Genomic DNA, 17665 nt, shown 5'->3' on the forward strand with positions numbered 1-17665 from the left:
GTGTGTGTGTGTGTGTGTCTTCATCATCATATGTAAAATCATCAGGCCATTATTCATGCAGTTTTAATGTAATATCAGCCTACTAGCACTCAGCTCTGAATACTGCTGTGACTAAACCAAAATGGTTGAAGTGTTATATAAATTGGACCGTAGGTATTAACTGATTGTATGAGCTTGCAATATCATTTTAAGTCATGCAATAAACCAATTAAGATTAAAGATTTGACAGAATCACCCACCTGTGACAGTTAGCTGGGCCGTAATTGGTGATTGCATGTACACGCGTCCAGTTTGTTGCCGTTGTTGTCGAGTACCGACTGTCGGTCAGAAATACCTGTATGTATTTATAATAATGCTAAACACCTTCTAAAATATCAAGGCACATATTTACTCAGCATACAGATAAAATAAGCTGGTTGGCAAGATAACAAGTAACGTGTAAGGTTTTATTATGCGCTGCAGGTTCATACAGGGAAAATCATATCTCAAGTTTATTTTTGTAACGTTTACATAAACTGAAGCCTAGAACTAGCTGTTCTCTCAGTCTACAGTCTGTGTAATTATATCTTCACCCACACACGACATCTGAAGACCCTCACACACACATATGCAAATACACAAGTCTTTTTTTCTTTCTCCTCACCACCATTTCCCCCGGTCTTTAAAGTGTTTTCTCATTACAACAGGATGAGTAGTTGAAAGCGAATCATACAGCAGCCATAAAAATCGTATTAATTCAAGTGCGCTCTCCACTTCAACTTATTTTTGTTGGCAATGTTAGCTCAATGGATTTTTGGAACAAGTGGGACTGCGTGGGACTGTGGAGACCTGAAAGGGATAACTTGTAATCATGTTGTATGAGTGAGCTGTTTACACTCTATATGTAGGTTTCATTTCATCTGTTATTACAGTTACGATGAAGAAATGATGCTGACGTATTCTGCTTAATGATAATTTGGGGGAATTAATGTGTTGCTGAACATTATTTAATGGAAACTGATTGTGAATCTTCCACCACTTTTAGTTCACAGAGCCACTGTCTATGAAATCTTTTCTGCAAGTAGATGTGGCGACCAACCTCAGCCTCATGGCGACCATTTTCAATCATGAGGCAATTGCACAGGTCACCAATTTGGACCTACTGGAATCGATCTCAGCTAGCCTGGTGAAGGTTAAATCACAGTTTAATTATAAACACAGAGATTACCAACACATTGCAATTAATCTGAGTCAGTCTCATGACTTACTTGTCTGCAACATATTTCTTGGCAATATGGGACTGGACACTGCGTCCTGCAGCAACTACGTCACTATTTGTGTAGGAATTTCATGTTTTACATCTATGAGCTTCTGGCTGGACTGTCAATGTAAATTTGTGTTTAATGCAAATGTCTGTTTATGTAGATGCCAATTTTTCCTGATTCAACACAGTTGATCTCCATATATCATAAAAAAAAAAAAAAAAAAAAAACTGCCTGTAGTTACCAACTTCCCCCCATTCAAACACACAGTGATAACAGGCTGACTGTCTTATATGGCCATTTTGACTTTAGCCAGACTAAAGTCACTTTGAAGACAGCAACTGACTGCGAGTGGTCGCAGAACTGGTCCCCATCTTCAAAGCAAACATTTTAAAGGCAACAAGATCACAAGTTCACTGCACACAGTCACAATATTTTTTTTTTATGCCACAGTCTTCAGCTACCTTTTTCCCCTGGTGTGGCTGTAGCATATAACAATGCATAATGTCATGATGGCCATCTTTTCTGTACAGTCTGTTTGTTTATATGGTTTTATTGAAAAAAATGATTTTATATCTCAAGCAGTACTAAGATAAATATTAGACCTTTTTCAGCCAGGGACTAATGTTCTTTGCCTTGTCTTTAATGCTCCATTAAGCACTCAGCGAATGCTTAAATTAACTTTAATTATTTCCTTCTGTTGCAGGTGCAAGCACAGCCATTCTTGTCCTCAAGCCACAATCAACCCAGACCTCAGCCTCCATATGTCATTTCCTGCCACATGAAGAAGCAAAAAGGGAATTTCCACATGAATATGATGGTGTTACATAGTTACGTCTATATACTCTAATCAGTAAACTCTGTATCAGTGTGTAGTTGGTGATTTTGTATCTGCATCTTGTAAAAAAATAAGTATCATAAAGAAATTGATGCAAAGCCACTGCAAGCTCAAAGCTTACAGAAGGCAGATGGGTGCTGGTGATCTGTTGAATGGGGAATGTGAGACCTTGTCATTTGTGGTGTAAATAGTCTAAGTGTGCGTAAAGTTGAGTTTGTTGTCGCTTCATGCTTGTGACATTTCAACTCTGTCCCATCTGACTCTAGCAAGCTTTCACAATCATTAAAAAAAACAAACATTTTAGTTAGACTGCAGGATTACATTAGAAGCTTTTTCACCATTCAAGCATGACCAAGAACACCAACAGCTGTGAGATAAATAACGACAAAACTTATGATAACGTGCATCTACGTCTCCTGTATCGTCGTATCTTCTTCCAGTTTTGAAAAGGCTAAATGTGGAGTGAAACCCCAATCACAGTGTAGGACTTTTTGCAGTGTGGTATTCATAACATAGCAGGAAAATTGCCTGATGTCAGTTTATTGTTTTAATGTACCGGTAAGACTCATTTTCCTTCCCCTCTTCCTTCCTCGGGCCTCTTTTTCTCTAGTCTAACCAAGTAGTTTTCATTGTATCCATGGCATCAGATAATAAGCACTGATTCACACCTCACAACGAGCTGTTTCCTGTCTGGATTTGAGCCAAGAAGCTGTTTAATAAAGTCTGGATAACAGGAAGCAGGCCAGCATATAAAATATAAAACCTGCAGGTTACAGAGTGAATGAAGTTAGGTGCTGTAGCCACGTGGAAAGGACTGGTACTGCAATAACAGGAAAGTCTCACTTATGCTCACACAATACAAACCTGATTGAATTTGTCATTTTTTTTTCTAATGAGTGGCCCAAAAAGATTAACAATCATTCAAAAATCAAAAAGGCACCTAACTCAAGGGATGTTGTGTCGACACAAAACAGACAAATTAGAAGAGTCCATTTTAAATTGTATATTTAAACACTTTGTTACTACCAGCCTGCCAAAAAACACAATATGTTCCAATTTCTCTAGCTGAATCTGCAAGATTACAGTTTGACAGGCGTTAATTCGTTTTTTTGCACCACTCATGTGATTCCCAAAAAGCTATTACCTGAAAACCTGGTATATTTAGGCATGGTCTGAAGCGTCTCCTTAAAAAAATCTCAGGAGACTGAACAAATTGAGGACAGAAGAAGAAGTGGCAGGCCTAAAAAACTCTCTACATCAGATGAAGAGTATCTGAAGGTCATCTCATTAGGAAACAGGAAAAAAAAAAAAAAGGAAACAGGAAAAAAAATCCAGCAAAGACCTGACACAGGACCTGAGAGATGCATCTGTCCCTTCAGTTGATACCCTCATCACAAATGGTCTCAGTAAAAGTAGGGCGGCTGTCAAGAACCCGTTCTTAAGGAAGAGAAACAGGGAGAAGCGGGAGGTATGCCAAATTACACAAGAACAGAACTGAAAATCAATGGCAACAGGTCTGGTGGACTGATGAATCCAAATTTGAAAATTTTTGATCAAATTGTCATTATGTGCAGATATGGTCAGGAGAGAGGTACAACAGTGAGTGTCTACATCCATCTGTAAAACACGGTGGAGGCTCGGAGCTGCATTCAAGCCAGTGGTGTTGGGGACATTGTCAAAAATGATGGAATTATAAAAACAGAAAAGTACTGTCAGATTTTGATGCACCATTCAATATAATCTGAAAAGCACCTGATTGGCAACAGTTTCATTTTTCAGCACGACAATGATCCCAAACACACCGCCAATGCAGTAAAAGCAGAGCCTGATAGAAAACTCACGAAACTCCCCAGAGCCCGGACCTCAGCATTATTGAAGCAGCGTGTGGATCATCGTGACAGAGAACAGAACAAAAGGCAGCCGAAGAGCTTCACAATGTCTACATATTTCAAGAAATTACTGCACCTATTTCCTGTTTTCCTAGCAAAATGAAGAAATGGATGGTGGCTCAACTCTGTATCACTGGGTACCCAGTTTTTTTGGCAGCTGCTCTGGTGCTTCAGGCCTGTTAAAAAGACAGTTATGATGATGGCATGAAAACAAACGCAGCAGAGAAACACGATTTACTTCACTGCAACAGAAAACTCCAAGAACTCTCACTCATTTAAACAACTTTTATTTATTAAGTTTTACAAATAAAGTAACAAATTTATTTACTGTAGCGCAAAGCGCAAAGTTTTATTTTTAATAAGAAGCTTGAACACTCTATACTTAGTGCAAAACATACCATTAAAGGCTGTTGATGACTCCTTACATGTATTGTTTTTTTTGTTATTCTCTCTTTCATTCTTCCATATTTTTTTAAAATCCAACCACGTTTGTACAATGTCAACCACGACACAGAAAAGGGAAACCACTGAATTAAATTAGGAGCTGTTAAGAGACAGTAAAACAGCACATAAAACAAGTGAAAATTCAAAAAAAAAAAAACAAAGTAAAATGTGAGAGTCAGAAAGACCAGAAACAAAAATTCACACATTTTCAGCAACAGTCACAGAAACCGTTGCTGTTCTCGAGACATCATTTCCCAGGAGCAAGCTACACAGAACGGAAAGGAGTTGCACTGTATCTGTGACTGTGGGTTTGTGTGCGCGCTGAAAGGCAGAAACTTTTTCTTTTCTCTACATGTGGGCACTTCTACAGTAAAAAGCATAAAGGGAAAGCGAGCCCTGACGAGGCGAAAACAGAAAACTGATTCTATGATGCAAGCAAGTTCAAACTATCGTTACACTGTGCATGCCTCTCCTGAAAAATAAAAAAAAAAAAAACCCAAAACAATCCTACTATTCCACTTTGACTTCCAGAAACTTCACAATAAGAGTGCCTGTGCTGGAAAACTGTGCCTTTCACAGTAAAATTCCTCCACTACAACTCCAAAACTTCACAATAACTACACCCACTTCCAGCAGGGGCAGAACTGTCAAACCCAGAGCTTGATAGCATACTGTCACTTTAATAACACTGCATTGCAACCATTGCAGAGCAGTAGGTATTCCTTTTATTGCAATCATTATGTATATGTGTAGCTGCAAAGTGAAAATCCAGGATGATACCTGGCAGATAAAACAGCTCCAGTGAATAAAAGCAGGTAAATGCACCGTTTTCTTTGACAAAATGACCTCCATTGACAAAAAAAAATGTCCAATGGCGCTGAGTTGGTGGCATCGTTAAAGGTCTGACAGAATGATTATTATTGAGAACTAAGAAGCAAAGTGGCTCAATGACTATTCACAGCTTCAACCAAACTTGCCTAGTAGTAACAATGTTGCATTTTTTTTTTTTCTTGACAAACCGAAAACTGGCAAAAGCAATGTTCTTTTGTACAAACTTTACAAAGTAACTTTTTCACGATGTGTTTCATTTCATCATGTAAAATCAGAACATCCATTCTGGCAAAAAGTAAAGAAGCAAACTTTGACGTTCATTCGTGTGACGGATGAAAAAAAAAAAAAACTGGAGGGTGTCCGAGGCCTTGGACCTACACCTTTACATCCATTCATTGCTGTGAATTCCATCATTACTGTGGGCCAAACCATCATCACCGTGGGCCAAACCATCATCACCGCCTCTGCCACGCATTCACGCTCAAATACTTAATACTTAAAACTGAATGAATTTTTGGCTCAGTTTCTGTAAAGAAACCCGACAACTGTGTGGTCATGAATGGTTTTCACTCAGATTTGGCTACATTATTATTTTCTTGCTGCTTATTTAGACACACAACCCCTTTTTTAGACTTGCTTTTTAATATGCATCCTGGGTGACCAGATCACAAGTTTACAGCTCTTGAATCTATGTGTCAAAAGGTGTTCAGCTGACTATTTTGATACTTCCTGTATATGTCGCTTCTGCTAGAAGCCCAAGGGGACTCGTGTACAGGTACTTCATCAGCCATTGTGGCCAATCAAGCGACAGATTTTTTTTTTTATCCAAAGGCTAGCAAAGAAACATGTCTGAATGTTTCAAGAACTCATCTACATGCACAGACTGTTCTGATTGTTGACCCTAGCAGGATAAATTCATTTGTGACTTGCAAAGGATGCAGAACAAGACAAATAGGATGTATACATCTTGTGTTGGTGACATATTTTCCTCTGATGGGGATGCATTGGTGCACAGTAATGTTTACACTTCAAAAGAAGTGGCCTGGTGCACTTGAGGCCATCTCAGCAGATCACAGTGCACCTTGGTGCTTATTTTATATTTAGTGCCACAGCCACATGTGATCTAATCTTTCCAGATACATTTTAAAGCCAAGTATAAACAGGATTTTCGGCATCCCTAAACAGGGCAAGTTTTTTTTTAATTCAAGGACCATTAGTGTCTGTCTCTCACAATATTTCACAAGTGAAACAGACTTTTCGAACAGAGCGGCACCGTTATCCTCACTAATCCCAAATTCAGCTGACAGTAGAGTGCGACATCACGGCTTAGAGCACATTTCTGGCTGGCTCTGGTGGTCTCAAAGTTTCAAATTCTGACGGAAAGCTAAAATGGATCTTTGCTTTCAGCTGATATCACATTAAAAATAACACTATTTTGCTGTACCATGGCATGGTCTACTGCAAGTATGCTGCACTTGGGTCAAAGTACAGAGTGGTCCAAGCTTCGAATACAATCTTTAATAACTCCCTCCTTAAAACTGGAAAAAAAAAAAAAATACAGCAATAGAAACAACACTGATCACAAACGTTGGCCTCTTTTACTATCTGTTGACGTCAGTCTCAATCTTCGTTCAAACGGCAGAAGAATAATTCACTCCAAAATTTTTCCCATTTTGCAGAAAATACACTCATAAGAATTAATCATAAACCAGCCTAAACACACGCACACACACCAATATACTGCAGGCCTCTCCCACAAAACCACTGACTTCACAGCGACACCCTTATATCCTCCACATATTCTATCCAATGTGCTCACTTTAACCCCCCCCAAACAGAAATGGGAAGGATGCAAGGCACTAGTTAATACCTCCAGCGATCACAGGAGGCTCTAGAAGGGTCAGGAGGAGCGAAGACAGCGAAAATAAAAGACAGGTTTTTTTTTTTTTCAAGTACATTAAAATGGACACCATTGGTTTTATACATTCACATTCATCTAACAAAACCAGGGGAGAAAGGGAAGGGGAGGGCTATTTAAAGTGTCTGATAGATAAGTACTGTGTTAAGAAAAAAAATAGCTAGCTTTACTTTATTACCTAAATATCAACTATCCTGGTGTTCACTCCGGGTTTATACTCAGGTCTGAAGGTCAGTTTCAGCTTTCAATTCACTCAGTTACAGAGATGAGCTGCAGTTGATTAGGTGTTGGTAAGGCATTGGTACGGAAACGTGTCCTCAGTAAGCGGATAGAAGGACGCTTATTGAAATAAGAGAGGGGGCTTATGAATCTTCAAAAAACTCATTTGTGGAAAGCTGGGAATTGAAAGCGAAAGGACCCCCAAACTGTTCTATGTATGCTTTGTGTTTTTTTTCCACCCTAAAACTAATGTTGTCCAACAACATTTGCTAACAACAAACAACAATAATCACAGTGTCTCCACATCGTACAGCGATGTGCACATATAACAGGTCCATTGACAGAACACGGTTTTGTTTTTGTTTCTTTTTAAATAGAACAATCATTAACAACAATAATTATGATAATAATGTACATTGCATTTCAACCCAAATATTGAAACCAACCTAATTATGACACTAATAACTGAGGCATAGCCTATGACTCAGCTGCTACACCTCCAACAATGTGTGAGTGTATTTACATGAGTCTGTGCATGACTGTATGCGTGTGTGTGTGTGTGTCAGATTGCCAGCTGGGGAGCAGCAAGCAACATAAACCCATCAACACAAGAAAAAAAAATGGAATCATCATAGCCAACATTCAAAAAAGAAAGAATAATTAGACACGAACTGTACATGGATATTCTTCTGATAACAAGGTCACTTTTACACACCGAGTTGTCTCGTGTTTGGGCTTTTTTTTTCTTTTTTTCTTCTTCTTCTAAAAGGTTTCTGCTGTTATTGCTTCAAATGGCAACAGGGAGGTGAAGAGAGGGATGGAAGAAGAGGTGGAGTCGTGATTGTGAAGAGGCGTTTGGTGCGCAGAAGCATCTGTTCTGCCCATTCGGTGCTCCATCAATGTAAAGTGAGTGGTGTTAACAGGTTAACTGAGGGAGGGCTGCTCCTCTTTGTGAGCTTTCCTTCTTCCATCCGTCTCTCTGTCTGCTTGAATACTTTGTAATACTGAGGGGGGAAAAAAAAAAATAGAAGACAGTGGAGATGCGGGGCTACATCTATCCGCGATATGTATTTGATTTAATCTTAATTTCCTTTGTGCTTTTAAAGGTTAGGAAGGATCTCCAACTTCCAAATGACTTCCTGAAACATTCGATCAGAGTTAGGATAACAAATGCAAACTCGTTTTCTTATCATCTTTTCTGCTCTCACCTCAAAGTTCTATCCTGCTGCCATTTGCAGCTCCTCCTGTAAATCACTGCTGTCAGAAACACTGATGATTTTGATTCTTAACACTAAGTAACAACCACTGTTAATGTGGGCACTAGCAATGCTCATCCCCAATGGAAGAAATGCATTTTTGAGGGTTTTTTGTTGTTATTTCTAATAAAGACTGACAAACATGGACACCAGAGGCCCTAAAATCTGCACCAGCAAGAGGTGATGAGAAGGTACTGCGTGGACAGAAGGGCTAAAGTTGGATTTTGTAAAAGCTGGCCACCACAGTCTTCCTCCTCCTCCTCCTCAGCCTGATGTAATGTCTTCCCACCAGCATCTAGGAAGGACAGTTGCTACCCCATTATGTAAAGATATGTTAACTCATTTCGGAGCATGAAATCCAACAAGTCTAACCCAGACATTAGAGCATATGCAAAAGATCTCACATGCAGACAGTTGTTGACAGCAAGCCCACACACACCCTGTCAGAACCCCTTTGGCCTTTTATCATTGCACTCTTGAGTCTTTTTCTTGGGTTCCAAGCCCACAGCAGAAAGGCTGCACTTCTGTCTGTGACCGCTTCTCATGCACAGGTGAGAGGGAAGTGGAGATGGCCAGGTGTCATTTCTCTTTCCTGGAGATTTCCTTTCTTGTTTTGAACAAGTTAAATTCAAATATTTAACCCCCCCCCCCCCAAAAAAAAAAAAAAAAATTTCACACTTTCTAGTCAATCCAGCACTGAACACTCCACTTCACACCGGTCCTTTCAGGCCGTGATTCAAACCGGCCCTCACTCTATTCCCTACGTGGTCCTCAAGTTGGGTCCTCCTGGGTTACTGACTGACTTCTGCAAGGAATTGGTCAGATGGAAAGGTTGGAGTGACCCCTGCCCTGGAATCTGCCCCTGTGGGGTGGGATAGGGGCCCAGGGGTTGGGAGGTGCTAACCAGCAGAGGCTGTGTTGGTGCTTGGTGTGTGGTGGACAGGCTGTGAGCCGGACCAGACCATTGTGCACTATAGGCAGCAGTTGGAGTGTAGTGGATGAACTGGGGAGGTTGGGGTTGAGGTGGAGTGGAGGAGGCAGGAGGGTGGCATAAAGAGCCCTTGCGGGCAGCCAGAGAGGTAGCGGTGCTGGAGTTCGTTGGGATGTGGGCTGAACCACCTATGCTGCTGGGACACAGCTGGCTGGGAGCGGAATACTTCCTGCCCAGACTGGCTGACTGGATAACCTGCAGGGGTGGAGGCGACTAAAGTTCATTCAAGCCAAAACATTGACCAGTTTTTCAAAATTAAGCATTTTTTTCCCCCTAAAATAATATTTGATTTCTCGGAAAATAAAATAAAAATACAGCCATGCAACATTTACCTTAGTTTATGAGATTGTGACATAATATCTTTTAGAGAGAATCAAGATTTAAGATGTTTGTTTATCCATCCATCCATATTCTATATTTATTTTGTTCTTACATGACACATGATCCAAAATAATCAAACTGCCAAAGGATTGGCACAGAAATCCAAGTGTTAGTTGTTTATGGTATATAGTAGATATATAGTATATACTGAGTATGTGTCAATACAATTATGTCAGCTGTATAAATTGGGCACTCTGAATATAGCAAAGCTTTAATACTAACCTCGTAGCTATGTCCCTGCACCGGGGCCTGCTGTTGCAGCTGTTTGGCACTCCTCTTACCCTGAAAAAGTTTTATTTAATATTTAATTCACTTTACAAACTTATTGAACAGAATAATTAATCACAAAAAAATTGCTTTGGGATTCACTGATAACTAAAACAGCAGTAAACCTGTGAGAGGTTCATGGCATCTCTGGCCCAGTTGTCCACCAGTTTATGGAGGTCATCGGTGAAGGTTCCTTTCCTCTGGTGTGGGGCTGGCATGTTGGGGGCCAGACACTGGGAACCCCCCTGGCTTTGACCCAAACCACCTGAACCACTCACTGCATTGGTGCTATTCGTCCCTGAGAGGCGAGACAGCGACAAGGGAGGAAAAGAAGAGCAAATAGTGTGAAATACGGTTTAAAAAGTGAGGTAAAACTGATGTTATCTGGATGATTGTGAAGGCAGGCGGCTCTGTCTTGACCACAAAAAGGGGCAGACAGAGGTTGGTCAGGTCAGGAGGTTTAGGGCAAGTCAGCATGTCGACATGGTCGCAGAACTGCATCGTTTAGTTTTAATGAATAATGATGATAAACAGGAACAAGAGACGACTTATGCCAGCAGAGGAAGGGCACTTTTGCAGTTAAGATAAATTCTGGACCTTTTACGGTATCAAGGAATCAGATTAATGATGCACTGGGCAACCTGTAGAGCAACATTCTCAATCAAAATACTCGAACATGCAGAAGTCAGCTCAGCAAATCCTGCAGAGGCCTGTGTACCTCTGAACGCTCAATTTATTTCCCAGCCACTAGATGGTGCTCAAGCTCTGCATCAGGAATTATCTTTTTTTTGGCCATCACTCAGTACCAAACTTATAGCAGATTAAACTGCAAAAAAAAAAAAATGCACACACTGCAAACTAGTTTTTCGCATATATAATTATGATTTGTTAAAGAAAAAACAGATTTCATATGACACGAGTACCTTCACCACACCATGCTGAATGATGGTGGTCTATCAGTCTAATAGGAAACTAAATTACTGAACACTGGCCTGTGAAATAAGCCCTTTGCTACAAGACACTGCACACTCTGCTGCTTCACATAATAGAGTTCTGAGTCACTTAATTCTAGATCGCTTATACTGCAGATAAGTCTGTGAGAATACATGTTCCTCTTTCATAAATATGTCATTTTAATAAATAATTTGGGTCTGTGAAAGAGGGAATAATAATTAATTTAATAGTGCTATGAGGAAAAGTAAACAAATATATATCGCATACTGTACATAGATCTTGTTTTCTTACGTTTTAAACATTTCCATACTGCAGATTATCCTGATAATTACATGAAGCTGATGCACTTCCTTTGCATATAAGATCAACCCCAAAGCCATGCCGGCAGAATGAGCATGGGCGTTAAATATTTACATGATTTGTTCGTATCAGATATTAAATGAGAACAGACATAATATGCAAGGATTGTCAAGGATCATACAGTTGGTCTGACAAAAAAAAAATAAAAATTGTCATGTCATGCTAAACAAAATGGAGGAAAATAAGAATGAGGAGAGGCTGAGTCATGACTGACTGCAGCAGCGTGGGATTCTGGTCTATGTAGTCTAGGCCATAAGCCATGATGAAGGAAGAGAGGAACGGGAGGGGCAGAGTGGCAAACAGCTGTTCACGTGTTAGTGTTAGTGCATGTCTCTTTATAAGTGTGAGAGAGAGGAAGAGCTTGCAGATGCATGCACTGTCAGTTTAGATCTGTTATGGCTACGCATTTCAGTTATTTCAGTCCTTAAACTGGGCTTTCCCTGAAACATCGTCATGAAAAACTGCAAAGTTTGTATTAGACACAGTAGCTGAAATAACTGAAGTTAACTGATCTCAAATCTGGCAGAGGGTCAAAGTTTTTTCAGAAGGCAGGAGGAAGCGTGGCAGAGCAAGTGCAAGGATGGTGGAGCGGGGTATGGATGGAGGGAGGGAGGAAAGACCAAAAAGAGAGATAGTTACTACAGAGCTGGTTGCAGGGGCAGACTTTTTTCACCATCTTCCCTGTGCGGCCGGAAGACAACGATTGGAGGGATTGGGAGAGAGTCAGAGTTAAACCCCGCCCACAACACACAACAACCAAACACAATGCACACAGTAATTGGTATAACAATTTGACCTTGAAGTAAACAGGATTTTGGCATCGAGCTGCCCAAGAACATCTTAAAAACCACCACACAGTGCAACGTGACTCCAGAAACACAACGGAAATATTAGGTGAGAGCATGCACCTGATTTCTTTTTAAAAGTGCAACCATACAAATGAGTAACGAGTTTACTTCCTGACAAGACTAAGATACTTAGGCAACCTCTGCAGATGTGCAGACCTCAGATTTAACCACACTCAGTTGACAGTTACTTTTAGCCCTGAAATATATATATTATCTAACAAAAACACTTAATGTTGCTTTACTTTCTATTTAATAACAATGGTACACCACCCAGAATTGTATTTGCATACAGCCACATCTGCCACAAATGTGTACTGTGGCTTTAAGATGCTGTTGGGCAGCCAAAACCTGGTGTCTGATTTTCTCTGCAGCTCAGAGGCCCTTACCAGACCTGGGTCCGATATCTTCACAGTTTGACTTTTAGATTATTACAAGCAGGGTGTGATTTGGAGGGTGGTGGTGGTGGTGGTGATGGAGCATTTCTTATTGGTGTCCATGTAAGGTTTAGAGAATAAATCCATAATTTTTCAGTTAAACATAACCACAGCTTTTACAATAATACTGTAGTTTCCTGTGGAGTGTCATGTGCAGCCCGTCACCCTCTTCTACCTACAACAGTAAAATCTCTGTACAGGGAAGGAGGTGACACTGTTCATTCTCTGAGAGCAGAAGCAGACCTTCCAGTTTCACGGAGCCTCCTGATGCTCTGAATCTGGTTAATTTCTCTTATTTGATGAACACCTTTCACTCTGAAATAGCTGCGCATTTTGAACGGAGCTGATCTTGATTATCCCGCCCCATGCAGCGTCATCTCTACTGTAACAGGATCACAAGCACTGATTGTAAAATGATAAAAATTTACATCTCCACTGGGAATGAAAAGTTATTTAGCAGAGGCAGGGACATTAAACCAGAGGGGTGGGAAATCCCCTTCCCACCCAGCAAATCACACCCACGATTATAAAAATGAATTTTATTCTAATTTTATGCTCATCAAAATTGTTAAAAAACAAGAATAACTTAAGACCACTAAGACCGAGGTTTGCTTCTCTCCCCTCCTGGAGGTGCAGCAACACGGGGAGAGGTGATGGAGGGTTGGGGGGGGGGGGGACAAAGAGTGAGGCCGGGAAAGAAGGAAGGGAGAAAAAGGCTTTGAGCTGCAGAGGGTTCAGAAGCATTCATAAACATCCCTTCAGCACAAAACATTTACAGATTATGGTTTAAGGAAAACACTTTATTAAGAGAAAAATATAAATTAAAGCACTGATTTGAACTGAAGTGCGCTTAATTGATTAAAGTTCTTGTAAAAACAAGCTATTAAAATAAACAAAACTGAATGAGAGAAAAGCTAAAGTAACCAACATGTCCGTCTTTGCCTACTTGGAAACAAAGGTTAGAAATGGAAGCAGTCAGGATTTTAAATTAATACCAAAAGACATACAAAAGTGCCTCATCTGTCTCTAAATGATTAGGACCAAAGAGGAAACTGATGGTACGGAGAATGCCTGTAACGCTGTTTGATGTGCATCTTGTTAGGATGGACTCAATAATTTACCAGGGAGCATTAGTTAAAGGGCTAAAATAAAGCAATCTAAATGTCCAGCGTTATGAAGCTACTTGTAAAATCCATGTGCATTTTAGCTGCTGTGATCTACCGGTTTTCTTTTCTACTAATATATTTGCTAGCTTTCCCAGGAATTTAAATCCATATTTTATGATTTAGATATTTTGAAAACAAAGCTGTCATCCTTAAGTTTTCCTTCCCAGTCCTCAGGAAAGGTGACCAACTGCAATCACGCAGCAAACTTCATTAGAACAGCACGAGTATTTCTGGTTGCACCAGATGCAAAATCTACTCTTCTGTCCCGTGACACAGCAGCCAGCTCTCAAATTCATTTCTGCAATATTAATCTGCAGCATGTTGTCATCAATCAACCAGAACTGATACGGGCTATAACTGTAAGAAGTCTAATGAAGCTCAAACCCACAATTACTAATCTTTGATTAGGCAGACAGCCTTCTATGAGGTTATGAATGGCAGCCTATTTTTTAACTCAGTGTCTCTTTTTACCTTTTCAGGCCCTTTATACTTTACCTTCAGACAGTAAGATTTTTTTTGTCCTTTCCAGTAATCATGACCTTATTTTATAGTAAAAGGATTACGCTATTTCCTGCAGCCAAAAGTGCACAAGGCAGCATGAAATGTGGAGTTAAATAAAGAACTTGTCAAGGAAAAAAGAAAGAAAAAAAGATTACAAATGAATAAATAGTAAGTAAGGATGACTGTTGGAAGCTCTGGGACTGAAGAGCTATCAGCATCTGAACCTTTTGTGTCCTGCAGTAAGATCTTATCTCTAGTTTCCCACTTTTTTATGCACCTGCAACCTTTTTGAAGATAAAGATATAGTTTTGCTTGCTTAAGTAAGCAAGCTGATTTCTGGTCTATATATATATATATATATATATATATATATATATATATATATATATATATATATATATATATATATATATATATATATATATTTATTAATTATTTTATTTATTTATTTTTTTTTAATTCAACAGATTTCTGCAGGACACGGGAGATATCAGAAGGAGAAGGTCTTCCTCCATCAAAGAAGAAAACCCACAGGATGACTGTGACTTGACGGATATAGGGGGGGAAAAAATGGAACAAAAGTAAGTAAAGATAAAAGAGCAAAGAAATAGAGCGTTACACACAAAGAGCCAAGCAGGGCGTACTCAGAAAGCGCGTCCTCCTGCCGCCAGGCTTGAAGGCCAAACGCTCCGAACCCCAGCTGAACTTTACGCAGCCTGAAGAGAGGGAGGAGGGAAGGGAGAGGAGGAGAGAAGAGATGAGGAAACAGGAGAGTACAGAAAAGAGAGGAGTGAAGATGAGGAGAAATGAGGGGAGAGGAGAGCAATAAACCCAAGAGAGAAAATTGAAAAAAATGATGTGATAAGAAGAAGAAGAAAGAAAAGATGAAAAGAGACACAGTTGAAGAATACACAGAAAGGACACAGAGTTAGCCCTCACACAGTTTTCGTTTTTTTTTTTTTTTCAACAAACGGAACAATAGAGAGAGATGGGAGATCTTTTTGTGAGTGAGTGAAGACAAACCAACAGCATGCATTTGTCTTAGTCGGCATGCAAAGCATACAATAAGCTGTTTGTGTGAACTTTTAATGCTGTGCAGATGTAATGAGGCCTGGGAGTCTTGGTGGATGCCTACCTGGGGTGGGAGCACACAGGCTGGGCACGGAGAGCGCCGCCTCGCTGGTGTAGGCTGAACACAGGTTGTCGCTGGAGGGAGAGGGTTTGAGGGGCTGGAGCATGGTGCTGCTGTTTGAATCGGCTAATCCTCCTGGGGCTAGCAGAGCCAGCTGCCCGGGGTACATAGTCGGAACGCTCTGGGCGGATAAAGTGCTGCCTGCAGATAGCAGAAGGCATGGGCAGGAGGAGGGAACAGGGCGGGAACAAACACAGAAAGCAGAGAGACACGCACAAACATACACACACACACACACACACACAAAGGTAATGGATAGTTAAAGAGACCCATTGCCCCACATTTACAGAGACACACCCCACACACAACCACACAGAGAAAAAACAAACAGAAAGCGGTCAGAAATATTCAAGCTCCGAGCCTGATCCGGCAAACACCCACAAGCAGATAAACACACACACACATACATATATGTGCACACAGATGCATAAACACAGAGAGGATGTGATGTTAGAGAAAAGCTTTTGAACCGTGCTGGCTGTAGTGGACTTAGGGTTCAAGATTAAGGTGGTTATTTTTGTGGTGAGTTTCTGTTTAGAAATGCAGGGTTAAAGGGTCAGTTCAACCAAATCTTTAACATATATACTGTATCTTTTCATCCTATGGTGGCATCAATATTTTTGAGTTAGTCTGTCCACTAGATTAACAGAAACTTCAGTTACCTATTGCCAATTTTTGTTTTTTTTTAATGAACTGACCCTTTATATGTATAAATGTTTATACCAAAGCTCACCTGGCTGTAATGGACTCTTGCTGCCATGCGTGGAGCTGGTTCTGGACGATTTTGATGACTTGCTTTTGGCAGGTCGTCTCCTCCTGCCAGTCAAGGCTAAAACAGGAGGGATCACTGAAGGTGGAGGAACCTATAACGCCAAAAGGAAGAATGCTTGTGTTGCATTATTTTTTGTGATGCTGCCTTAACTGTAGTTTGTTTTGTTTTTAACTCATTAGTTACCTTTCCCAGCCTGGTGAACAGATGGTCTATTTCCTGCTTCTGCCGGGACTGGAGCTCCTGAATCTCACGCATGTGCCTAGTAGATGGACAATAAAACAAAAAGGGGGCAAATGACTCTTCTTTTCTCTGACACTTTAAGAAGAGAAGAAGGGATAACTCACTTCTCTCTGAGGCGGCTGACTTCCCGTTTGAAGTCCTCATCCTCAAATTCAGAGTCATTGTCGCTGCTGATGTAGGAGTTATTGAAGGAGTTGTTTAGACTTGGCAGAGAGGCTTTATGTGTAGAATCTGGGCTCAAAACTTGGCCAGGATCACTGGGTCCATTAGCAGCCTGGGCAGCAGGTGGAGGACTCTGCTCCTCAGCACGACTGACTGAGAATCTACCAACACGGGCCTCGGGTTTGGTAGTGACCTAAAATAATAAAATACAAACAGTACCATCAGAAGAGGGAATTAAAACTGTTGAAAATGACAAAAAAAAGTATAAGAACAAGAGAAAGGAGGACAGAGTAAGGCAGAGAAAATATTACCTGAAAGCGTCCAATGGTGGTGGGGGGTTTGGGGGAGGGGCGGGGAGATGTAGGAGGGGAGGGGGGGTGGGATCCTGCGGGACTCCTTTGAGGGGGTCCGTCCACCACGTCTCCTCTTTGTCCTGCTCCTTCTGCTCTCAGAGGAGACAAAAAGTCTTTGTGCAATGTGTTCTCTGGGCTCGAGAGAGTAGAGGATGAAGAGGAAGATGAAGTGGAGGTGGTGGTGGAGGAAGATTCAGTGCAGGCTGGTCGCTGGACAGCAGGCTCTTCAGTAGCCAGTGAGACCTAAGCAATGACGAGAAAGATGGAAACAGGCCATGAAACAGAGACGGAGACACACTGCCTGGATCCTACTCGCCAGCTGTTAAACATTTTCTCCTTAGGATGGTATCCAGCGTACCTTTATTATGCTACCCTTACATGCAGACCATATTCATGTGTGGTCTCTTG

At 40.8% G+C, this 17665-nt stretch overlaps 1 protein-coding gene across 1 annotated transcript in view; it reads right to left on the bottom strand.

Annotated features, from left to right (window-relative positions):
- Positions 1–4239: 4239 nt before the first annotated feature.
- The window catches only part of wnk1b (WNK lysine deficient protein kinase 1b), an 86645-nt gene continuing 73219 nt past the window's right edge, over positions 4240–17665 (bottom strand). The window contains exons 28-37 of the mRNA XM_030719795.1: positions 17216–17500; positions 16847–17097; positions 16686–16761; positions 16464–16593; positions 15674–15871; positions 15162–15254; positions 12229–12270; positions 10401–10573; positions 10231–10290; positions 4240–9822 (exon numbers count right to left, since the gene is read on the bottom strand). Coding sequence (XP_030575655.1) covers positions 9397–9822; positions 10231–10290; positions 10401–10573; positions 12229–12270; positions 15162–15254; positions 15674–15871; positions 16464–16593; positions 16686–16761; positions 16847–17097; positions 17216–17500 — 1734 coding nt within the window. The 3' untranslated portion in view covers positions 4240–9396. The remainder of the gene's footprint in view (positions 9823–10230; positions 10291–10400; positions 10574–12228; positions 12271–15161; positions 15255–15673; positions 15872–16463; positions 16594–16685; positions 16762–16846; positions 17098–17215; positions 17501–17665) is intronic.

The sequence above is a fragment of the Archocentrus centrarchus genome, chromosome 23, assembly GCF_007364275.1.
Source record: "Archocentrus centrarchus isolate MPI-CPG fArcCen1 chromosome 23, fArcCen1, whole genome shotgun sequence".
Lineage (NCBI taxonomy): Eukaryota > Metazoa > Chordata > Actinopteri > Cichliformes > Cichlidae > Archocentrus > Archocentrus centrarchus.